We start from the raw sequence: 17,379 nt of genomic DNA on the forward strand, positions 1-17,379 counted from the left end.
AGGGCATAACTCAGTTGTGTTGTAAATGTAAAAAAATAAAATGTATGCACTTAAATATAATAAAAAAATTTACATTTCAGGGATGGTGAAACACTTGTGTATATATATATATATATATATATATATATATGAACGAGTACGTTATCTTCCATTTGTGTCCACTAGGGGGCGATATGTGACTTCTGCGAGGCCTGGGTGTGCCATGGAAGGAAATGTCTGGGCACACACGCCTGTTCCTGTCCTCTGTCCGATGCCGACTGCATCGAGTGTGACCGCAGTGTGTTTGAACACGGTATAAACACTAAAACCCTTATTAAAAAAAAACTGTAATACATTCCAGTCTAACACACAGGAAGAAAACATACTCCCACTTCGGGGAAATTTTGTTAATAAAATGCATATTTTATGTAATATCTCATACCACAGGAGGCCGCATCTTTCGCTGCTCTTTCTGTCACAACTTCCTGTGCGAGGACGATCAGTTTGAGCATCAGGCCAGCTGTCAGGTTCTGGAGGCAGAGACTTTTAAATGTGAGTCTGAAAACAATATTACGCTCCAGTGTGGCTTTCTCATTTCCCGTTCTCTTCGGTTAAGCCCATTTTTTCGTTTTTGTTTTTTAAAGGTGTCTCATGCAATCGCCTCGGCCAGCACTCGTGTCTCCGATGTAAGGTGAGGCGATGTATCCATCTCTTTATTTTTTTGTGTTCTTAGGCAGTAATATTCTTTGGATTTGGACCTCTAATCAAAGTTTGGGCAAGAATGAAAGTACACCCACAGGATATAATCATATGATCCTTAGCTGGCATTAGAATTAGTTAAATACAACCTCAGATGAACAACACCTGACATTACACCTCGCTTTATTTTCCTCATCAATCAGAGACGGTTTATAAGGCCATTTTTACACTATTTAAAATGAATCATTCTATAGTGAGGAACTTTATTCAGAATTGGAAAAAACAATTGGCCAAGACTGTTTCCAATCTTCTCATCAGTGGATTAAAATTTACCTCTGAGTCTGTGCAATGCTCAGAGAAATCCCAAAAAAACAGAGACTTGCACCTCAAACTCTACAGGCCTCAGTTATCATGTTAAATGTGAAAGTTTATGACAATTAGAATAAGGCTCAACAGTATGGTTTCTTTGAAACGGGTTGCCAGGAGCAATCCTCTTCTCTCTGAAAAGAAAATGGCAACATGGCTTAGTTTTGCAAAGCTATATCTAAAAAACCACAAAACTTCTAGATCAGTGTCTTCTGGACACATGAGACCAAAGTGGAGATGTATGAATATAATACGCAGCGCCATGTTTGGTGAAATCCAAACCCAGGATATTAACAAACTCTTCATACCAGCTGTCAGGCACAGTGGGTTGAGGGGGCAATGATTAGGACTTGTTTTGCAGCCACAGGACCTGGCCACCTTGTAGTCATTGAGATGACCAATTCCTCTGTATCCTTCAGTATTCTAGAGCCAAATGTGAAGCCATCTGCACCACAGCTGAAGCTTGTTCAAACACCACACTTATAGCAGAATCAAGGTGTAGCAATGCAGTGGTGGACAGCAACAAAGTTCGTTACTGTACCTAAGTAGATTTTTTCACGTATCAGTACTGAAGTCATTTCAAAGTCAAATATCACTACATTTTGCTATATCAGATGTTACTTTTTATTTTTGAGTGGATAAGCGGACAGCAATCCACCAATCAGGATCGAGCGCTCGCTCCGTTTTGAACTTGTTTTGATTGGCGCTTGGTGTATCTACTGATCACCAACATACAGTTCAGCAACTGTTCATTATGGGAGTAATAAAAGATGGAAGAAACTCCTGACTCCAATTCGTCACAACACCCGTGGTCTGATTTGCGGAAAAAAAATGTTTCTTGAAGTTAAAAAGTTTTTGATCTCATGATAATTTTATTTGATGTCAATCCACGTTTGACTCATATCATTCTATTAATAGGTTTTGTGCTACAAATAAGTTTTTTTTCCCACATAAGCACAAATCTGGTGACAAACATGATAATAGTAACATTATAGCCATAATAAATCATAGCACTTTGGATACTTTAGTACTTTTCAAGGTAAATGAAAGTGTAAAGGGGGCACTTTTACCAGAGCAATATTTTTCCCACATGGTTTCTCCATTTCGGCTTTATTTTTGTAAAAAATAAACAATGGACAAAGTGTGGCGTGTCGTGTTTGCGTTCTTCTGATGTTCTACTTACCTAATTCAAAGACCTGATTCGTAAAACAATAGAATTCAAAGTGTGTATACTTTCATTTTCACAAGACTGTACAATATATAATAGATCTTGCCAGTTATTTTAGGCTCAGCGGTTATGCATGCGTGTCCGGCAAGGAAATTGTCTGTGGCTTAAGCGCCATATGGACTGCTTGACTCTTCTTATCAATGAATTATTGAATTATTTAAAGGCTCCCAATCCTAATAGACCCGCTTCAATTGGATTCCTTTCTGTTGGAACACCATCACTGGGTTCTGAAGGTCTGAAGGGTTCAAGAAAACATTATGAAGCTTTATGTAAAATTAGGTTTTTTGATTAGAAGGTTGTGAGTTTGGATCCCACCACCACCAAGCTGCCACTGCTGGGCTCTTGAGCAAAGCTTTTAACCCTCAACTGCTCATTTGCATAAAATTGTAAACAAATAATACAAATACATCAACCCGGATAAGGGGGCATCTGCCAAAAAGCCATAAATGCAAATCAAAAATCTTAATGGCATTTAAAGATTACAGATTGATCGATTGAAAATGTTTGGAAAATCCTCTCTAACATTAATAAATGTGATTTTAATTCTTAATTCATGTTTTAGACAGCAGAGAGAAGCAATTTTTCTAGGTTTTACACCACTTGATTATGTAGGACAAACCACACAATATCGTGTCTTATATGACCTTATAAAACTAACCCTGACCCGTAAAACATTTTATATTAGACATGGAGATGTGCAGACCTGCAGTAACTACAGGGGAGTTAAGTTGAAGAGGTGACCATCTGTGAGCAGCAGTATGGTTTCATGCCGAGGAAGAGCATCACAGATGCATTATTTGCTTTGAGAATGTTAATGGAGAAGTTCAGAGGAGGTCAGAAGGAGTTGCATTGTATGTTTGTGGATTTAGAGAAAGCATTTGACAGTGTGCTGAGAGAGGAGTTGTGGTATTGTATGAGGAAGTTTGGTGTTGTCGGAGAAGTATGTGAAGGTGGTGCAGGACATGATTGAGGACTGTGTGATTGCAGTGAAGTGGTTTAAGGTGAAGGTTGGACTGCATGAAGGATCGGCTCTGAGCCCTTTTCTGTTTGCAGTGGTGATGGACAGGTTGACAGACGAGGTCAGACAGGAGTTTCCATGGACTATGATGTTTGCGGATAATATTATTATTTGTGGTGAGAGTAGCAGGTTGAGAAGAGCCTGGAGAGGTGAAGGTACGCGCTGGAAAGAAGGGGAATGAAATTCAGTAGGAGTAAGACAGAGTACATGTGTGTTAATAAGTGGGAGGGCAGTGGAGTGGTGCAGTTGCAGGTAGAAGGTGGAGAACGTGGAGGAGTTCAGGTACCTGGGGGTCAACAGTGCAAAGTAATAGAGAGTGTGTTAGAGAAGTGAAGAAAAGAGTGCAGGCAGGGTGGAGTGGGTGGAGAAGAGTGATAGCAGGAGTGATTTGTAATAGAAGAGTATCTGTGAGAGTGAAAGGGAAAGTTTTTAGGACTGTGGTGAGACCTGAGATGTTGTATGGATTAGAGACTGAGAGTGACATTGAGTAAAACACAGGAGGTGGAGTTGGAGGTAGCAGAGCTGTAGATGTTGAGATTTTCTTTGGGCGTGACGAAGATGGACAGGATTAGAAACAAGTTTATTAAAGGGAGTGTGAAATAATTTTATTGGCGTCAAATGTCAACACAACAAAACAGCATAATCTACGCTAACTTTGTTTTAATAGGTTTTACTGAATACATCATGCCAAAGCTTTCTACTTCCTGATTCTGGTTTAGGCATTCAACGAAAACAAAATCTAGTTTACAGCAAACAAAAAGTGAAACACATGAGCAATAAAAACAGAGTTAATCAGATCAGAAATCACAGCTACATATGCAGCAGCTTTGCAGGAAATAAAACACATTAGCTGCTTTCATAGTTTGTCACAACCATAACAAGAATTTCCTATTTGCACCCTTGCATCACGACATTACCTCGAAATCTAACCTCTAACAAGGAGACCTGGTTTTTGCTGAGTGTAGGAGTGTATCTGTCAGATGGGATCGAAATAAGCCCTGTCCCCCCGGACAGCTGGTGTGGGAATATAAAACGCAATGTCCCTCACCACACACACACACACACACACACACACACGCACACATTGACATATCGTGGTTTAAAAAAAAAAAATTATATATATGTATAAGTATGTGTTTGGTTAAAGGTCAGACTATTAAAGTAGTACAGCTGCAGATACAAATCACATTCCCATGTTCCATAAAGATGATTTGTAGGTTCTCCTTAAAATCGTTCCATCTCCTTTAAGTGCTTTTTATGTATGCAGGGATTTGCAGAGCTGCAATCGGCATGTATTACATATTGAACTCGAGCTGCCGCAGAGCACACTGGTCATTTCAGGACTCCATTGTGTTTTTTTTAACAGGCCTGCTTCTGTGATGATCACGCTCGGAGCAAAGTGTTTAAGCAGGAGAAAGGCAAGGCGCCTCCGTGTCCTAAGTGCGGCCACCAAACGCAGGAGACTAAAGACCTCAGCATGTCCAGTAAGTGTTTCTTCAGCTCTCACACACACACACACACACACACTACACAACGCTAAGAGGGCGAGTACGGCGCTTGCACATCAGTACTCATCAGGTCCTGAATGGAGATTGTATGCTGATTGTATGTAATAATAATGAAAACAATAAATATAGAAAACGATAAACGGACGCTGCCCCAAATATGCTATTTTAGGTATACGGTACTGTACTGTATTAACATTTGACTTCATTTTATAGTTAATAATTATATTTTTATGAATACATTTCATTATTTCAACATAAAACAATATAAAAACAATTCCCTATGTTATTTGGTCTATCGTGCTATAGACGCGAGAGACCAGGAAAAATCAGCCAAACAAATTATGTGGCAAATGCAATTCCGCAATAAACCATGGGAGGGCGAGATTCGAACTGCGGTAAAGCGGTGGTTTACTGTATTTAGTTTGGACATCATTCCCAGTGCTTTCACCCTGAAAAGCTTAATGGCTTTAGGCCTACAATTGCATTCATGTCTCAATCACTAAACAGCAAATGAGGGAACAAAATTCAACGAATATCCAGATTTCACCTAGAGAAGGACGGGTTCCATTTCAAAGCTGTGCTCATTTCAATCTATATCTGATGGTTAGTGTTTACTGTCAGCATCTGCAAAGATCCCCCCCCCCCCCAATCATACAGGAAACTCTGTTCAATGTAAAAACTTCCCGGGCAAAAGTCCAGTAAGCAAACATGTGATCCCAATCGTTTCCTCTTTCCTGTCCAATTTCAGCTCGGACTCATAAGTTTGGCCGGCAGAGCGGCGCTGATGATGACGGCTACTATTACGGAGCATCAGGATACGACGCCTATTGGAAAAGCGTCGCCTCCGGAGGAGCCGCAGACCAGGAAGACGATGATGATGGAGATTACGAGGACGAGGAAGACGACGAGGAGGAGGAGGAGGATGACGACGAGGACGAGGAAGACGAGGAAGTTGAAGAGGATGTGGCCGAAGCGGCGGAAAAGCTCAGCGACCTGAGTCTCGGTGTGAGCTCGACCAGTGAAAACAAGTGAAGTCACAACTGTTCTGATGTTTATGGCAACGTTCTATTATTAAAGATGGCGTTTTAAATCCGACACGTTCAATACAATTGGTGAACGTTTGAAATCTGCAGTGAGCAGAATTAAATTAATGTTCTCTTCTCCCTGTTTGATTTTAATAATTTGGTAAAATCCGCTATACAGTTCGAATTTCCGCACACCTGAATGTAATTACTATTATATTCAAACAAAAGGTTAGTTATAGTCAATATGGTGCCGTTAGGACAGTTTTATAAATATAAAGTTTCATATCGAGTAACATATTTCAGACACAATACTGACCTATAAATCTGGACAGCTAAGGCTTCCTGTTTACGTAGCCTTATCCATATTTCCGCCCAAATAAATCTGATCCTGCATAACATTATAAGAGGTGAAGTAAAGAACACTGATGATCTCTTCAACATGGTACCGGTTAGTGTGTGGGATATATCAGGCAACAAGTGGACATTTTGTCCTCAAATTTGATAAAAAAATGGCCAAACGCAAGGATTTGACAAAGGCTAAATTGTGATGTTTGGACGACTGAGTGAGAGCATCTCCAAATCTGTTGTTCCTGGTCTGCAGTGGTCAGTATCCATCAAAGGTGGTCCAAGGAAGGAACAGTGGTAAACCAGCGACAGGGTCATGAGCGGCCAATGCTCACTGATGCACATGGGGAGCGAAGGCTGGTCTGCGTGGTCTGATCCAACAGATGAGCTCCTGTAGCTCAAATTGCTCAAAATGGGGCAGAACTGATTTGGCAGCAAAATTGGGACCAACACAATATTGGGCAGGTGGTCATAATGGTTTTCCCTGATCAGTGGTGGTGTTTTAACATATCCAGTACATTTCATCTTTGAACAGTCCATCATGTAGCTGTAAAGGCTCATGTAGGTGTCTCTTCCTGTCTTTTCGTCCTTAATATATACGAATCCTCAATAAACACAGAACGATGAGTAACAATATTTTTAATTCCTTTTATCATATTATTCATCCAACATTTCCCAATCTCCTCATTGCTCATATTGGATCTAGCTGTTTGTATTCAGTTATGAGTAAGAATCATCAGACAGTTTATTAATGCTTTGTGGTGGTTTGGGATTTCATTTTTCATGTGCTGGCAAGAAAGAAGAAATAATGAACACTTCCAAGCACACAGCACACCAGGTGTTTCCCCACGAGTGATGAGTCATTGTGACGATGGTAAGAGTTCACCTGGAACAACCTGTCGAGAGAATGGGTGGGATGAATACAGGAGCAGGTGAGACCGAAGCAGTTTCAACACTGCAGCAATTTAGATTTGCGGTCGTAAATGTTGGGAATAATATTGGCACCCTTGATAAATATGAGCAAATAAGGTTGTGGGTAAAAGCAAGGTATCAAGTTGTGATGTTCACCAAATGGTAAGTGGCTACAAGAAAATAGCCGAAGCATTGTATTCATGAGAGGGGTATTTCTGTGAATTGTTTTTAAATGATCAAGAAAATCAAAAATGGAAAAGAAATTTAGTCTTCTTTGCTCATATTGACCATGCTTCATTGAAGTGTATTTGCGACCAGATCGATTACTTCTCCTCTGTCAGCCATTGTGTAATGAAAAGAAAAAAAAACCCACAAATATATTGATCTTGTGCACTTTCCTACCGAAGTGGTTTAAGAGCTTTGATTAGTGCAATCTCTGACCATCTAAACAAAGGATATAAAAATGCTGATGCGTTTAGACACCTAGCTGGAGTCTTGTGCGCCTTGGAGTATGCGGGTCGCAATCTGATTGGTTAAAACGACAGCAACATAGATTTAAATCAAAATGCTAAAATCTAAATCAGGGGGACCACATGAGTCGCCCGCGGGCTTTTTCTAAAAATAACGCACCATAGCCCATTCTTTTTTTAAATCACACTTGCATTAGTATAAAGTTATATAAGTTATGAATAAAGTTTTGCTTATTGATATTTGTTCCTACCTTGTTGGATCATTGTTGATAATTATTGTGAGAAATCAGTGTCTTTACATAGATGAATATGATTAATTATTAATAATAACATAATTAAAGGTAAATTAAGCAAATTTGTTATTTTAGAAGTGTGTATCAAACTGGTAGCCCTTTACATTAATTGGTACCCAAGAAGTATCTCTCAGTTTCAAAAAGGTCGGTGACCCCTGATCTAAATCTAAAGTGTTTAAGCCAGCAAAGAAGGCCTTGCTTTCCCTGACAGCCTGCCAGTACACTGGGTCAGAACGAAAAAATGTATGATAAATAAATAAATAAAAAAGAATGTAACAATATTTTTGTCCCTTTTTAATAGATACAGTAAAGAGTAACTGAAAATCATACTTACTTAAAAGTATAGGTACCTTACTGCAAAACTCACCAATCACCAAAGATGCCTTACTGCAAAAATTACCAATTCCAATATGACTTGAGTAAAAGTTTCTAGCATCTCATTTGAACAGTACTTGAGTATTTGACTCGTATTGAACGCAGGCTCAAAGATGCACAAGTCCTCAACTCCACGACACGTTAGTGAAAAGCCAAAAACACTTGATTTGTGAGGTTTTCTTTTCTAAAATATTAATCAAATTGCACACCTCAACACTGCATTAACCAACACAACACAACAGCCTCTTCAACATGAATGAAACAAAGATCAAGTTGGTCAAAAAGAAGAATGAATGAAATAACTTTAGATCAATTAAATCCAATTTTTCAGAGCTGACTTTGATTTGATGCACCTCTCAGTCTTAGTATTTTTATTTAACTTGAACAAAAATTGGTTCTCAACGTTTTTGGAATTTATTCCTCCCATTTTTGGACTGAAAATGAGGCCAGTTGTGCTAAAAAGTCGCTCACAGGCAGCAGATGCTGGTAGGTGAGTGTTGAGCCTTAACGTCTTCAACAGAGGTGTTAAATGTAATTGGTAACGGTCATTGTCCATTAAAATATAGTGTATAATATAGAGTATTGAATCATATATGAAAAAGTAATAAAAATTACTTAAGTACAGTAAAAAAGTACATTTACTCAAATACTTTCCACCACTGGATATAGCCACAAGGAGCAATATGTGGTGTGTCCCAATAATACGTGTCTGCAACTTTTCCAAGTCAGCATGTGAATTTGAAGTCATCTTTCCAGATCAGTTTTCAAAATATCCTTCAAAAAAATCAAGGAAGTAAAAAAAAAAAAAAAAAAGGCTACGAGAGTAAAGATACAGGTCTTTATTATAGTAGCATATATATATATATATATATATATATATATATATATATATATATATATATATATATATATAAATGGCTGTCAATCAATTCAAATACTTAATCACAACTTAATTGCACATTTGTATCTGTTCTAATTGTACCTTAAGTTAATACATTTACAAGTTTTTATTACTCTAATCAACATGTCCATGGACAAATATAGATGCTTTATGCAAATGTATGTTTTTTATTATTATTAGTGAAACCAAAGTCCACATAGAGCATGAAGAAAAAAAGATACTTGTAAATGGATTAAAGTAATCGTGGTCTTTTAAATGGCGTAAATCATGAGGACACCAAAGGGAACTTTTGCTATGTTTCCACACGGACGGTTTTAGTTGCCGGATTTTGGTGCTCGATTTGCGACTTGAATAAACGTGTTGCTTTGAAAGGTTTTAATTTCGCCTCTTTTATATTTCTTTTTGTATATTTAAAAAATAATAATCCAAACATTGTTCTTAACTCGTTAATTTTGACAGTATATATTATAATATACATAACAGTATATCTATTATTATATACTGTTTTATACCCTACTAGTATTGGTACAGACATATTTCCCATTCCTCCTGCTTTCATTTCTTGTCCTTGCCCCCGTTTTTATTTCAAAAGTCACAGCGAAGATTTGAAAATTAAAAAGGAGGCAGAATTTAGGACCTGCATGCCATTTTAGAGAAAGAAACAAAATCAACATGACGAGGGTCATGTGCTGTTGATAAGTTTCCAACTGTAGCATGTCCTGAAGCGTTTTATTCGTATTGTACAACTGTGTAAACCAGTTGATTCGTTTCAGCCTCATAACTGAAACTACTGTCAGAGAAACTGTTCCAGAAAATAAGAATTATAAACAGCTTCTGGCTAATCAGAATAAAGCATTCTAGGGAAATCCAGCTGGATCAGCAGATTGACAACATTGAAGGTTAAAGAAGTAATCCTCATTACATGGTAACCATTAAATGAACCTTGTTTGCCTTGAGGAGAGTTGTGTAACCAGGCAAGCTGACAACAAAAACAAGACTTGAACTGAGAACACTCTCTCACACATACAAACATTACTGCTACTACTACTACTAATAATAATACATTTGGCTTCACACTGGTACTTGTGTAACAGTTTGTCATGCATAATGAGAACAACACAATAGGTGATTAGTGTAGGGATTCCCTAACTGAATGTAAATCCCAGTAACATTTCTCCTATTACTACTCTCAAAAAACTTTCATATTACTACTCATGTTTATATCTAATATGTTTTGCTATTTTAGGAGTTTTTGTTCTCCCAACACTTAGGTTCCCTGGTGGTCTAGTGTTTAGGATGCGGCGCTCTCACCGCTGCAGCCCAGGTTCGATCCCCGGTCAGGGAACCAACCCCAGCCATTAGGGTTGCACAGGCCAGTGCACTCTTAGTTATCCCAAGCCCGGATAAATGGGGAGGGTTGCGTTCGGAAGGACATCCAGTGTAAAAACGTGCCAAATCGAACATGCGGATCAGGAATATGGATGATCTGCTGTGGCGACCCCTAATGGGAAAAGCCGAAAGAAATTTTTGTTCTCGCAACACTACTTTTACAGTAAGGCTCTCTACATGGGAGCCCTAGACCTCATCTTTGGTGGTAGGTGAGTGGTTAAGGCTTTGGACTTTGGAAATGTTGGTGGCTCTTTACTCTTAACTGCTCAGTTGTAAGTCACACTGTATAAGGGCGTCTGCCAAATGCCATAATTTGTAAGTTGTGATTGTGTTTTATTTTCTCCACCTGTTAGAAAGTCCAACATTAAACCTAATCACAATGTTTTTTGTTTTGTTTTTTTAGTTTAAGAGCAAATACAGTCAGTGAGCCAGTGCAAATATTTAGCTTTATTTTAAGGGGATTTACACCCATATTAGAAGATTAGTGTATGAATCCTGGGATTTACTGGCAAATAAGGGCTTGGGGGAAATATATTTTATGTTGTTAAATGGTGCTCTGTAAATTCACACCCAAAAAATCGTTGCTGAAATTTTTAGGCCATAAACACCAAGTCACGAAATAACCGCTTTTCTTAATGCACTGAAGATACTATATGTTTGAGTTATTACATTTGGCCAATTCATATTCACGACAGTTTGTGGTCAATATTGAAATGCGCAGTCTTGCATTCCACTTAAAATAAAACTAGTGTGACTGGATCAGTTCAATTGATTTTTATTTGTATAGTGCTTTTAAATGTATATGCCTATAAGTTTGTTACTTATAATTTTCACTTTGAGATGGCATGAGGAAGAAATCTTGAGAGGAACCAGACTCAAAAGTGAACCTGTCTTCATCTGGGTGGCACCCAAAATCCATTCATTACAGTTCCATCATTGTTTAGATGTGCGGTGATTGGCAAGTAAAGGCAAAACTCTTGATATTATTTACAGCCCAAATCCACCCTCAAAGATCTTTACACCTCATATCACCCTCAGCTCAATCTCTGTTTAGATTTACATTTGCATTCATATCAGTTGACAGATGCCTCTATCCAGTGCGACTTACAAAAGTGCTTTGAGGTCTTTATCAATAACTGCATTCCGACATGTCATTTTACCGACTCTTTGCCAGAAGCCTTGAAGCATGCCTTCCTTGAGATGGTGGGGTAGGAGGAGTCGAGCAGTAGTAGGATCAAAGAAAGCGAGGTTGGTCTGTTTTTTCCTTTTCGTAGGTGAGCATTAGTGTTCAAGATCTGATGCGAGCAGCTACAAGATCAATTCAATCTACAAGATCAAATCAATGAATGAATAAAGCAGTGGGATAGTGTGTGAAAGATTAAGATGTAACACTTATTTGAATAGATAGCTACTTTATAAACTGATCCTTGCTCTCAACATTCCCTCTAATCCTAAACTTTTGGAACGGCCCTCTGAACAACTTTGAAAATACAATTTTAATGTGTTTTACTCATATTATATCTATATTTAAAATAAAAGTTGGCTTTCAAACTAAAATGTTCCTTACTCATCAATAGAGGTCGGGGCACATAGTTGATTGCTGGAACTATCGGCTATAGGAAAAAATCCATACTGATAGTTTTTCCGGCTTCCAATCTGCTGTCGTTCCGAGAGCGGCCTCTAGAGGCAAATCACTGACATCGCGTGCTGGTTGTTTTTACAGCTGAGATGGTGCACAGTGAAATAAAACAATGTTCCTCCTGAACCCAGGTGCTACAGAAAACAACATAAAACAACAGTCACAGAACAGAAGAACACAGGGCCAGGAACTAAGATTCTCGACACATAAAGTGCATGTGTGCAACTAGTGCAAACATTGCAAAAGTTGCAAAAGCAATGAATATGAAAGTAATAAAACTCTTTTAATGGGGTATATATTTCTTGAAAAGTAACACTCATTTGTCTGTACAGTGCAGAACAAAACAATAAACTAATCTAGCATTAGGAGGCATAATACACACATTAAAAATAATATCTTAAACAATAATAAATTTCCACAATAATAGTCACTCCGGCCCATTGATTTTTCTGTTACAGGCACACCTGCCCCCCAATTGAAGAAAGAGACCCCTGCTCTAATCTTTCAACTTGTAAAAATTAAAGTACAGACTCTTTCATTAATAAATTAAACATTTTTTTTTAAGTTTTGCTTCCTGAAAGGTTTTTGCTGATTGTGACAGGTACCTGGTGGATATGCACAAATATAGTTTTGGTTTTTCTGCATCACGTAGGAACTCTGAGAAAATAGTTAACAGTTAACTGTTTACCGACAGTAACATATTTAATCGTGTTTATGTTTCTAATATGCTATTAAGTTTAACAGAATCAAACATTTTTTGCTCCTGATTTATGCCTGTATTCGATGTCTGATGCATCATGTTTCAGCGTCCAACATTAGTCAGCAAGCATTGCTGGATTCCAGTTGCCCTGATATCGTTTTTCCACTGTAGCAATGCCCTGGCGAAACCTTTCACCGCGTTCGTCACTGACAGCACCGAGATTTTCAGGGAAGAAGTCCAAGTGTGAGTGGAGGAAATGAATGCTTTGAAAAGTTTGCCTACCAGCTAAATGTAGTGTGGGGCTCTGTAGTAGCCAAGAAAATTGTCAACAATATCTTTCCAGGAAATATTTTCTGGCCCAACTAACCCTAACCGCTTGTCACGCATAACATGCCAACAAAAATGCCCTCTTTGATCTTGCCCTCAGTTATTCTTGATAACATCTCTCTTAAATTAACGAAAACCTTCGCCTTATTAGTTCGTTGCGTTCACAAAATTCTATATAAGTCCCAATTAGATGTGAAAAAGAGGCAAAAAAAATCTTTGCCGGGTCAACAAGCGGTTCGTGCACAACACATTTTTCTGTCCTGGAACTAACTTTTTACAGAGTGGCCAGCTCTGTCTACAATACTGTGACTCTTTGACACAACTGTCCCATTCACAGATAAAACAGCACTTTGTATAGCCGAGTTGTGGTCCCAGTGACAGAGCAATGACTTTAAAATCTCCACAGATATTCCAGTCGTACTTGTTGTACTGTATGTGCTTCAACAGCATTTCCATGTTCTCGTAGGACTCTTTCATGTGTGCTGCATAGCCAACAGGTATTGAAGGGTGAACGTTGCCATTGTGTAACAGAACAGCTTTGAGGCTTAACACTCTAACCTTTCGTCAACACAAAAGCAGTGACTGCCAACTTGTGCAAAGAATTTGGCTATATAATCTTGCCTGCTTCGAAAAACAGACATTTTCGTACCTGGTGACCGCAAACACCTGCAGTCTCAAACTCAGCAATTCGGCTTTTGCTTTTGACAGACCCAAATCTCTGACCAGATCGTTTAATTCTGTCTGTTATGATATGTGGTTTGCCTGAAGACAGCCAGCACATGTCGCACGGCAAATGTGAGGTGCCCATTCCTTGTCTTGATCACCAATTTTACTGATGATATGCTTTCTTCACAAGAGCAGTCATTGAGCGTCAAGACATTGACGAGATACATTGACGAGATATATTGACTGACACCAATCGTCTTGTAAAACTTATAACATCTTGTGCTACTAAGACCATGGTATAAACTGAAACGATACGTACACACTATAAGGTCAATAATAATCCAATGAGCAGCATTTGTGTATGCAAGTCACTTTTATAGCCTGCTGTGAAGCTGGCTCCAGCCTGCCCTGGCATGCCCGGGCTGCATACTTTGACAGAACAGCTTCCAACCTGCCCTGATTTCATGCCTGGACATGCCCAGACTGCACAAAACATTGTTTATTGGTTCATTTTTGGACACAAATATAAGAAAAAAACCTCTAAAGATTGCAATGAAGCGGCATAGGCAAATTTAGATGCGATTTTTTCCATGATCAGCAGCCAAAAATCTATAAGGAACACCCAACAGTGTTCAGGAAGCAAAAACTTTTGTTGTGCCTGCTTATTTGTGTAGGCAAGCTGTATTATAACTAAATGGCTTGTTCTCCCAAATTTAAACTGAACAACCAAAAATGACATTAGTAGTGAGAGCAAACACACCAGGCCACCCTGGGCCACCCCTTATCTTTAGTTCTGAATGTTAAGTAAACCCTTTAACAATTGTGAATTACAAGGACATTATGCGAGCCCAAAACCCAGGATCATTAACACATTTCAACACTGTGCTATAAAAGTCTTAAGCATCTTATTGGACCCCAAGAATTCAAACATGCGAATGAGGATTAGGTAATATTTAAGAAACACCCACAAGAATGCACATAATATGTGTGTTAACCAGCCTAAGAGCCATGACATGGTACTTATGCTTGAACTTTCTTCTAAGTTTTAAAGGGCTTTATTACACACATTATGTGGTGGTTTTACAGGTTTCTCTCTCTCTTTCTCTCTCTATGACACTAAAATGTATAGACTGAGGTTAAATGAGGTTATTCAGGTGTTTTTTCACGAATAAAAGCAACAACACAGCATGATGTTTGATAGGAAGCCTTTCATCAATTTGTTGATGTTTGCAGTGTTACGAATTAGCACTAAAAATGTTACACATTCAAAGTAAAATACACTAAATACATGTCATACCTTCCATACCCCAGGACCTTGTTGTATCTGAATGCCCTCTTGTGCACATGCACACACATGCATTCACAAGGCCTTCAAGCAAATCATGTTGCAATGAATCACTCACATTTTTTGCCACAAATACTTTCATTATTTAACCGTATTTGCTTTGGAACCTTTTCATTTTGTTGTAACAAGGTAACAACAAAAGCTGTTGTCGGGGCTAAACATTTATTCACCAGGTCACCCAAGGTTACTGAATCTTACAGTTTTAATGAGAAGCTGTGGAGATACATAAAACATGTAAAGTTAGAAAATATATACTTGATAAAATTTTACTTCAGTAAAAGTGCAGCTTTTAAACTTTCCCTGAGTAAAAGTACAAAAGTATTTACCTTGAAATGTACTTAATTATCCAAAGTGCTATGATTTATTATGGCAATAATGTTCCTTTTATCATTTTTATTACGAGACTCTTGCTTAATTAACTCAGTTTATGTGAAAAGACTGTGATTCTTAACACACCGATCTATTAATAGTATGATATTAGAGTCAAACACTGATGGATATCTAATAAAATTATCATGAGCCCAAAACCTTTTTCTCAACTACATCAAAATGTCACACAAAGGAGTACACAGGTGTTGTGGCATGTTAGAGTCAGGAGTTCCATCATTTATTACTCTCTAAAAGTTCTGCTTTCTGTTAAACTGGTTCTGAACTGTATGTTGGTCATAAGTACATACATGTGCAGAGGAGGGACATGAGTTATATTGGTGGGAGAATGCTGAGGATGGAGCCACCAGGAAGGAGGAAAATAGGAAGGCCAAGGAGGAGGTTTATGGATGTGGTGAGGGAAGACATGCAGGTAGTTGGTGTGAAAGAGGCAGATGTAGAGGACAGGGTGGTATGGAGACGGATGATCCGCTGTGGCGACCCCTAATGAGAGCAGCCGAAAGAAGAAGAAGAAGATTAGATTAATCAAGTAACCAACTTGTGGTGGCCTAAATTTGCTGTCTGCATCTTCCATACAAGGGTTTCTTTGTAGGCAGATCTTAAGTTTGTGGAAGATCTGATGTTTCTGCTGGGCCAATTTGCACACATCAAGCAGAGGAGATTGTGCAAACTGCACATCTCAGCGTGCATAACAAGTGACTGCAAGTCTATTCAGTTCAGTATATTGTGATTCAACCTAATTTAACTGAACAATGGAGAAGGACGAATGATTGCAAAAACTGATCCAACCCTAGAATTGTGGATTAGCAGAAATCCCAATAATGTAGCAAATGCAACAAGGGTGTTACAGTTGATAGTGTGGAGAATATTTGCAGTGCTGTATATCCAGCAATGAGTAAACATACAGAGTGCAGTGATGCATAGATAACACATTAGTACATGTATTAATCTCAAGTCCAGACATTGGTTTGTTGCCTTATTTCATTTGGTCTGCACTAAATAAAAAAAATAATTATTAAAAAATAGCCTATCGGACCTAAAAAATCTTTACAGCTACAATTTGAAAATATGTTTTAATTGTTTTTAAAGAAATGTTATCACCAATTTTATTAGCTAATTAGTGCATTAAGCTTCTGGCATACTTTAAGAGTCTGGTTTATTGGTTTTAATCAATGCAATCAATAAAAGCTTTAAAACAATAAACAGCCCTTTTGAGTATCTTGTAAATGCATAGAAAAAAGTCACCTATGATAGCTAATTTATTCTGCTATTGCTAATAAATGCTAGAAAACTATGCTATAAATGCAAAATGCTATAAAGCTCTATAAAACTCTGATCATTAGATTTTTTTTTTGTCAATACCATATTGATGCTACTGTTCAGGTTGATTGTATTCAGGTTTGGGTTGGGGAAGGAGTATCTTGATTTATAGCTCACAGGAAATATGGCTTTGTTTTCTATCTGACATACTATATACATTATATGTCCTTACTTAATGTATTTATAACATCATTTGTCTTTACAGGTTACAGAATATAAAGGCAACACTTTGACCTCTTTAGGATGGTTTTATGGTAATTATGATAATTAATGATAATTTATGATAATTATTTTTGTACAATTGTACTTCTCTTAATTATAAAAATTGTTAAGCATTATGGTACAGGTATATTTAGAGTGCATGTATGCTCAAAAGTCTTTCTCATTCATATAAGAAAGGAGTAATGTTTCTGCCATCTGATGTAATAAATTTACCTGTTAAGAAAAAAATAAAGCCACTTTATTGGCACTCATATTGTCAGGGATC

General features: G+C 37.9%; 2 protein-coding genes across 4 annotated transcripts in view; one reads left to right on the forward strand and one right to left on the reverse strand.

The window, feature by feature from the left end:
* znf330 (zinc finger protein 330) overlaps positions 1–6,804 on the forward strand; it is a 13,785-nt gene extending 6,981 nt beyond the window's left edge. For both annotated transcript variants that reach the window (XM_083538824.1, XM_083538825.1), the window contains 5 exons: positions 166–292; positions 427–531; positions 624–670; positions 4,657–4,774; positions 5,547–6,804. In XM_083538824.1, coding sequence (XP_083394950.1) covers positions 166–292; positions 427–531; positions 624–670; positions 4,657–4,774; positions 5,547–5,830 — 681 coding nt within the window. In that variant the 3' untranslated portion in view covers positions 5,831–6,804. The remainder of the gene's footprint in view (positions 1–165; positions 293–426; positions 532–623; positions 671–4,656; positions 4,775–5,546) is intronic.
* The window catches only part of inpp4b (inositol polyphosphate-4-phosphatase type II B), a 765,675-nt gene that overhangs the window by 497,049 nt on the left and 251,247 nt on the right, over positions 1–17,379 (reverse strand). The window lies entirely within an intron of this gene.

This window comes from Silurus aristotelis, assembly GCF_946808225.1.
Source record: "Silurus aristotelis genome assembly, chromosome: 4".
NCBI classification, from domain to species: Eukaryota; Metazoa; Chordata; class Actinopteri; order Siluriformes; family Siluridae; genus Silurus; species Silurus aristotelis.